This window comes from Monodelphis domestica, chromosome 2 (assembly GCF_027887165.1).
Source record: "Monodelphis domestica isolate mMonDom1 chromosome 2, mMonDom1.pri, whole genome shotgun sequence".
Taxonomy (NCBI): Eukaryota; Metazoa; Chordata; class Mammalia; order Didelphimorphia; family Didelphidae; genus Monodelphis; species Monodelphis domestica.
The window spans coordinates 508,954,920-508,962,344 of NC_077228.1; the positions used below are offsets into that span (position 1 = coordinate 508,954,920).

Consider the following 7,425-nt stretch of genomic DNA (forward strand, 5'->3'; position numbering starts at 1 on the left):
TGAAAAATAAATGTATAACATGGAACTGACTTAAAGAAAATTGTGCCATAGGCAGATTTTTTAAAAGTGGCTAAACAACATTTTTAAAACCAAGTAATGATAGAAGAAAATGGATTCTGAAATAGGGCCAGCAGAATAAAAAAAAAAAAGAGTACAAGTACCTGAGCCACACTGGATAGAGTGTCCAGCCTGGAGTTGGGATTATTCATCTTCCTGATTTCCAATTTAGCCTCTGACACTTACTCGCTGTGTGACCTTGGCTAAGTCACTGAGCCCTGTTTGTCTCAGTTTTGCCATCTGTCAAATTAGCTAAAGAAGGAAATGGCAACCACTCCAGTCTCTTTGACATGAAAAACCCAAATGGAATCACAAAAGTTGGACATGATTGAAACCACTCAACAATAACAACAGAGAATATACCATTTTGCAATAATACAACTTGTTGACTATCCATAGCTTATACAGAGTTAAAATTCCATACTTCATGAACATGTTGACAGCTCCTAAAGAAAACTACTTCTTTTAAAAAAAAAAAAGGCTTAACCCAGATATTCCCTCATTTGACCAATTCCATCTAAGTTCAGATGAGCTGAAGGGCTTCAACCAACATGTTACTTTTTCAACTTTTTAAAAACTCTGATCTTCTGTCTTAGAATCAATCCTAAGTATGGATCCCAAGGCAGAAGAGAGTGTTCTGGAATAGGACCAGCAGAACAACAACAACAAAAAATGGAGTACCTGAACCATACTGGATAGTGTCCAGCCTGGAGTCAGGAATATTCATCTTCCTGATTTCCAGTCTAGCCTGGGACACTAGGCATTGGATTTAAGTGACTTGCTCCGTGTCCAAGACCAGATTTGAACCCACGTCCTCCAGACTCCAGACCTAGTACTCTTATCCACCACTGAGCCACCTTCACTGTTGTGACTTGATCAATTTTCCAAAATACAGTTTTCCAAAATTTTCCAAAATACAGTTTTCAAAAAAAAAAAAAATTCCAAAATACAGTTTTAGGACAATGACAGTGAGATAAGGGGATGAAAATCAGTGAGGAATGAAGTCCTAATGACTACACCTATAGATCCTTTATTTTCTCTTTAACCCTTACTTTCTGCCCTAGTAACAATTTCAAGATAAGAGAAAAACTATTTACAAAGACGTTACAAATAAAAAGCACATAAACAGTGGGTACAAGAAATGTCATGTTTTCCATACATGCCTTTACTTTGCTGTCATCATATTTACGAATTCATCAAAGTTCACCAGACCATCCCCATCCATGTCGGCTTCCTTGATCATTTCATCCACCTCCTCATCTGTTAACTTCTCTCCGAGGTTGATCATCACGTGTCGGAGTTCTGCGGCACTGATGAAACCGTCGCCGTCCTTGTCGAACACGCGGAATGCCTCTCGGATTTCTTCTTCGCTGTCAGTATCCTTCATCTTTCTTGACATCATGGTGAGGAATTCTGAAAAGTCAATTGTGCCATTGCCATCAGCATCAATTTCATTGATCATGTCCTGTAATTCAACTTCTGTGGGGTTCTGCCCGAGTGACCTCATTATAGTTCCCAGTTCCGTTGTTGTTATGGTGCCATCTCCATCCTTGTCAAACAGTGCGAAGGCTTCTTTGAAGTCGGCGATTTGTTCTTCTGTCAGCTGATCCGCCATGCTGGTAGTCCTGATAGCACCAACGTTCTTGTCAGACAGGCTTACATTCAGTGTGGCTGCCCTCGGACTCCCATAAAACCTTTAGCACCTTAGCAACCGAGAGCTGGATTGTGACCTCTTAGACGATGTCTTTGGTCTTCTGATGCTGTCAGAACTGGATTTTTAAAACACACAGCAGGGGCAGTTAGTTGGCTCAGTGGATGGAGAGCCAAGCCTAGAGATGTCAGGTTCTGGATTCAAATGTGAACTCAGCTACGAGACCCTGGGCAAGTCACTTAATCCCAATTGCCCAGCCCTTCCTGCTGCTCTCTTTTAGAATGACTTAGTAGTATCAGCTCTACGGCAGAAGGTAAGAGTTTTCACACACACGTAAAAATGGAAGTCCTCACTGACAACTACTCAAACACAGAATCACAGATTCTGGGATTTAGAAGGTGATCTAAGCAATGCAGCCCCTTCATTTTTACAGATGAAGAAACTGAGACTCTGAAACAGGAAATGACTTACCTAAGGTACCACATCACCATAGTTAAGAGACAGTGTGGTTCGGTGAATAGAGTGCTGGAGGTGGAGCTTGGGAACCCATGGTCAAATAGCAAATCCATTGACCTACTTTTCTATTTTTTTTTTAAAGTTACAGAGAAAAGCCACATAAACAATGTTTTACCAAATTGTTGTGATGGTTGCTACTTTCCGATAGAGTTTGACCCAACAGATTTCAGCTGCCTAAGTTATAAAACTGGCTTGGAGTGCAGAAGTTAATATATTCTATTTCTTTGAGATTCTTCATTGCTTTATATGCCAAGGCAGGGCATTCTAATAGAAAGTTTGTGTCCCTTCCTTCCTGTTCTGGGAATGCAAGCTTAGCAAATCATTGCTAATGTGCTGATTTATTAACAACACTTCCTGGCATATCAGAATTGGGTCAAACACATACTCTTATCAGAAGATCTGGTGGGGTACTTTGAGGACAAAAGAACAAAGAACAGAATTTCTACTGTGCTAGTCTGAGGTCTGTTTTCTTTATTACCCTCCAAACCTTCCCTTCTGTCTTAGAATCAATACTGTGTAGTGGTTCCAAGGCAGAAAAGAAGTTAGGGCTAGGTAATGGAGGTTAAGTGACTTGCCCAGGGTCACACAGCTAAGAAGTATCTGAGGCCACATTTGGATTCAGGACCTCCCATCTCCAGGCTTGGAGCTCTATCCATCCAGCTGCCCTTCCTTATTTTCCATGTAACTCAGAATTCTGTTGCTGTGTTATGGGAAGCGAGGCTAATTCTCTGTGACATCCATCAAACAGGTATTACTGCCCCTTTCCCCCCATCCCCAATCAGGGGGCTACTGCCCCTTCCCCAATCCCCCATCAGATCAAACATGACATATGACAAAGAATACTATCCACTTCCAGAGACAAAACTGTTGGAGTCAGAATAAAGATCAAAGCGTGCAATTTTAAATTTTAGTTTATTTGGGTTTTGGTTTTATAAGATTATTCTCTTACAAAAATAAACAATATGGAAATGTTTTGCATGATAATAATACATATATAATCCAGATCGAATTGCAGAGTAAGGAGGAAAAGGAAGCAAGGAGACAACTTGGATCATATAACTTTGGAGAAAACTTATGTAGGAATTTATTACATGTAATTGGCAAACTAAAATATCTTTATAATTTTAAAAAATTGTTCTCTTGGGGACCAGCTTAAGGATTTTATTGATTGGTTGGTGCAAGTATTTATGGTCCAGCATGCCTTTCCATCTCAATATTGTCCAGTAAGATGCTATCAAGGAAATCCCTAGTCTCACTTCTCTAACTAAACTGGAATGCCTAGCAAAATCTAGGGTAAAATTCCCATGAAAGGCTGGCTGCCATATGCCTACGATGTCTAGGTCCTACCCTGATTTGCTCTCATAACCCACAAACAGATAAGACAAGAGAACCGAACTGACATCCCTGTCCTTCCCAATATAAGATCATAGATTTCGAGCTGGAAAGAACCTTGGAATCCATCGAGTCCAACAACTTCATTTTATAAATGAGGAAACTGAGGCTAAGAAAAGTAACGACCACAGCTAGTAAGTGTCGGAAGCTAGATTTAGACTCGGGCCAGCACTCTCTCCACTTGGCCTTTTCATTGTGTGTACTGCCCTTGGCAGCAACCTTTCCTTCTCCTTTCTTTTTTCACAACTGGAGTGATGGCACCTGTCCCTCATGCCATAACTTAAGGATTGCTTTCCCTTCTGGGGTCATACCCCTGTTCTTTCTCTGTCTACATTAAAAATCCAATTTCTTAGCTGTGCTAAGCATAGGGCCCTTGGGCTTGTACATGCTGTGGCTTCATCTGTTTGATGCGATAAGTTTCTATTTGTTCCCCTCCAAAGAAAGATTGGCTTCCTTTGCCTTGAACGAGCTACAAAATCCTTTCTACCTCTAGACTTCTTTGAAGTCTTCATTCACAGTCAACTCAGGTTTTGAGACCATCATATGGCCAATTTGGGCAAGAACCACATCATACGGCCAACTTGGGCAAGAACCATCGTCCGTATGTAATCCCATTTCCTGTCACTGATACCAATGGCATTTTTGTAGTAAGCAAGGCGAGATGATTGTCTCATATGTAATGGTCAACAAAAGGAGTACTGATTTAGAGCTGAAGGGAAACCTAGAGACCTTTAAGTCTAATCCCCTTTTTTTTTTTTTTTTACAGCTGAGGAAATAAGCTGAGGGGGTACCTGGGGCTGCCTCTGAAGTAAGATTCAAGTTTGAGTCTTCCTGATTTCAGAAGTATCACCAAATACCCCAAATTTTCCTTAACAGTAATAGAGTGGCAGTTAACTGCCTGAGGTCGTGAGGACCTGCTTTCAAATCTGACTTTGGAGGCTTCCTAATTATATGAATCTGGGGAAATCACTTGAACCCCAGTTGCCTAGAAAAGGGCAAATATCCATCAAAGAAGGGAAAGAAACTGAAACTTTAATCAAAAAAAAATGAGCTTGACTTTGATTTTTGGCAAAATTACTGAATATAATAAATACCTAGAAGAGGAGGCAGTGATCACAAAGAACCAAACTCTTCCTCCCTTCCTTCCTTCCTTCCTTCCTTCCTTCCTTCCTTCCTTCCTTCCTTCCTTCCTTCCTTCCTTCCTTCCTTCCTTCCTTCCTTCCTTCCTTCCTTCCTTTCTTCCTTCCTTCCTTTCCTGGGATACTAGACAAGTAAATCAAAGCAATGTTCTGTATGATTTATCTGTATTTTCACAAACATTTGGTCAGTTTTCTTATGCTATTATGAAAAATATGGAGTGATATGGGGTAGACACAGTACTGTGCTAGAACCAACTTGTAAAGACTCACAAAAGCTGGTAGTTAAATTAGGGGACCAAGCTTTTGTGCCTTATTGTTGACTTGTTTTGATTGTTTAAACTTAGGAAAACAATGGCAAAAATGTTAATAAGGAAAATTAAATTTAAAAGTATATCATGAATTCATTTACTTTTGTAGAGATCTAGACTAAATATTAAACATTTGCCTTCATACTCTTGGCTACTTAAGTAGTTCAAGCCAATTACATGGATTAATTAAGAGTACATTAATTATTATTAAGCCTAAAAGGTTAAAAAATAAAGACTTATATTTGGATCTTTAAAAAATCAGTTTTGAGGGATTGGGGAGATAGGTGGGGCAGCTGGATTGCTCAGTGGTTAGAGATCCAGGCATAGAGACAGTTGGTTCTGGGTTCAAGTCTGGCCTCACTCTTTGTAGATGTGTGACTCTGGGTGAGTCACCTAACACCCACTGCCTAACCTTTGCTGTTCTTATGCCTTAAAACCAATACACAGTATTGATTCTAAAATGAAAGGTAAAGGTTTAAAAAATCAATTTCACAGATTACAAAAGGGGGGAAATTTGTCTTAAAATGTGCTTTAGTTAACTGCAAGTTTGATGAGTCAACAAAATAATATGGCAGCCAAAAGAGAAAAATGTTATGTTAGGCTGCATTAAGAGGGGCATAGCTTACAGACAAGTCTGCTAGTAAATGCTTAACAACCAGCTTTCTGGAAGTCCGGGATTATACACATAATACACTTTTAAGTCTAATCTGTATTATTAGGATTTTTCCATCACTTTCTTAAATTGAGACAATCAGCAAAGCAATAAATCAAGCCATTATTTTTAGTTATTTCTGGTTTCTAAGGTATAAGCGTTTACACTAAAATTTTAGAATAACTCTCCCACACAATAGGGATTGGCTATTACATTACAGAAATAAGAAAGTCATATTACTTCTATGCTCTGCCCTTGTCAGTATCTGGAGTATTGTGAATGTCATAGAAGGATCCGCTGAAGGAACTGGGGGATGTTTAGTCTGGAGAAGAGAAAGCTCCAAGTGTGGAACCTGGTCACAGTTTATTCTGTAAGCCCCAGAAAGTAGAACCCAGAGTAATAGGGGGAGTCCAAGGTTAGGGGTGGGGGGAAAGGAGTGGAGGGAATTACCAGAAGACATAGTTAGGTTTCATGTCAGGAAAATCTTCCTCCCAATTGGAACTCCAAAAGGAATTTCCTGAGGTAGCTGTGAGACCTCCCTCAATTGGAAGTTATTAAGCAGAAGTTGGACAACACTTGTTGGGCATTCTGTAGGGGGGATACTTTTGGGGGCATTGCTTGAACGAGACGAGGACCCTTCCATTTCGGAAGTTCATGATTCTGTGAGCTATTCCATGGAATGGCAGAATTGGGGGAGTTTTAATGGTACCTTCCCAAGGCCTGAGATTTCCATCTTCATAGTTGAGAGCTGAGAAGGCAGATCCCAAGAAATCAATCAGGTAGTCAACAAGCATTTTTAAAGCTCTTACTATATACTAAGCACTAGGTGATACAAAAAAGAGAGGGAGAACTGAGCCACCACCTGGCCAAATGAATGAATGAACAAGCATTTATTAGGCACTTATTTGTTAAAAATTGTGCTAAGCCTCCAGGGAAAGATCTGATAGATCTGATACAGACCAAAGCACATTATTATTGACTTTTAAAATGATTTGGGGGGAATTCTTTGTATTTTCTTTCACAAAATGATTAATATGGAAATATGTGTATAACTGACATCAAATAGCTTGCCCTCTCAATGAGAGCAGAAGGGAGGAAGAGAATTTGAAACTCAAGACAATTTTTTAAAGTGTCAAAAATTGTTTTTATAAGCAACTGATGAAAAAATTTATTTAAAAAAACTTCCATTTGATCCAGGCATACCACCACTGCTGGGTTTATAACCCAAAGAGATAACAAGGAAAACGACTTGTACAATTATAGCCACACTCTTCGTGGTGACAAAAAAAAATGGAAAATGAGGGGATGCCCTTCAATTGGGGAATGGCTGAACAAATTGTGGTATTTGCTGGTGATGGAATACTATTGTGCTCAAAGGAATAATGACATGGAGGGATTCCATGTGAACTGGAACAACCTCCAGGAAGTGATACAGAGTGAGAGGAACAGAACCAGGAGAACATTGTATACAGAGACGGATACACTGTGGCATAAACAAATGTAATGGACTCCTCCATTAGTGACAATGCAATGATCCTGAACAACTTGGAGGGATCTATGAGAAAGAACACTATCCACATTCAGAGGAAAAACTGTGGGGAAAAGAAAAACAATGCAATGATCCAGAAAAATTCTGAGGCACTTATGAGAAAGAACACTATCCACATTCAGAGGAAGAACTTTGGGAGTAGAAACACAGAAGAAAAACAA

General features: G+C 39.6%; 1 protein-coding gene across 1 annotated transcript; it reads right to left on the reverse strand.

The window, feature by feature from the left end:
• Window positions 1–1,190: 1,190 nt before the first annotated feature.
• On the reverse strand, window positions 1,191–1,747 carry LOC100619228 (calmodulin-like). The gene has a single exon (XM_056819585.1). It carries the CDS (start codon window positions 1,670–1,672, stop codon window positions 1,223–1,225), a length of 450 nt encoding a protein of 149 aa, XP_056675563.1. The 5' UTR covers window positions 1,673–1,747; the 3' UTR covers window positions 1,191–1,222.
• Between the last annotated feature and the right edge of the window lie 5,678 nt (window positions 1,748–7,425).

Excerpts from the sequence above, each read along its gene's own strand:
- LOC100619228 (XM_056819585.1), bottom strand. The coding sequence starts at position 1,672 with ATGGCGGATCAGCTGACAGAAGAACAAATCGCCGACTTCAAAGAAGCC.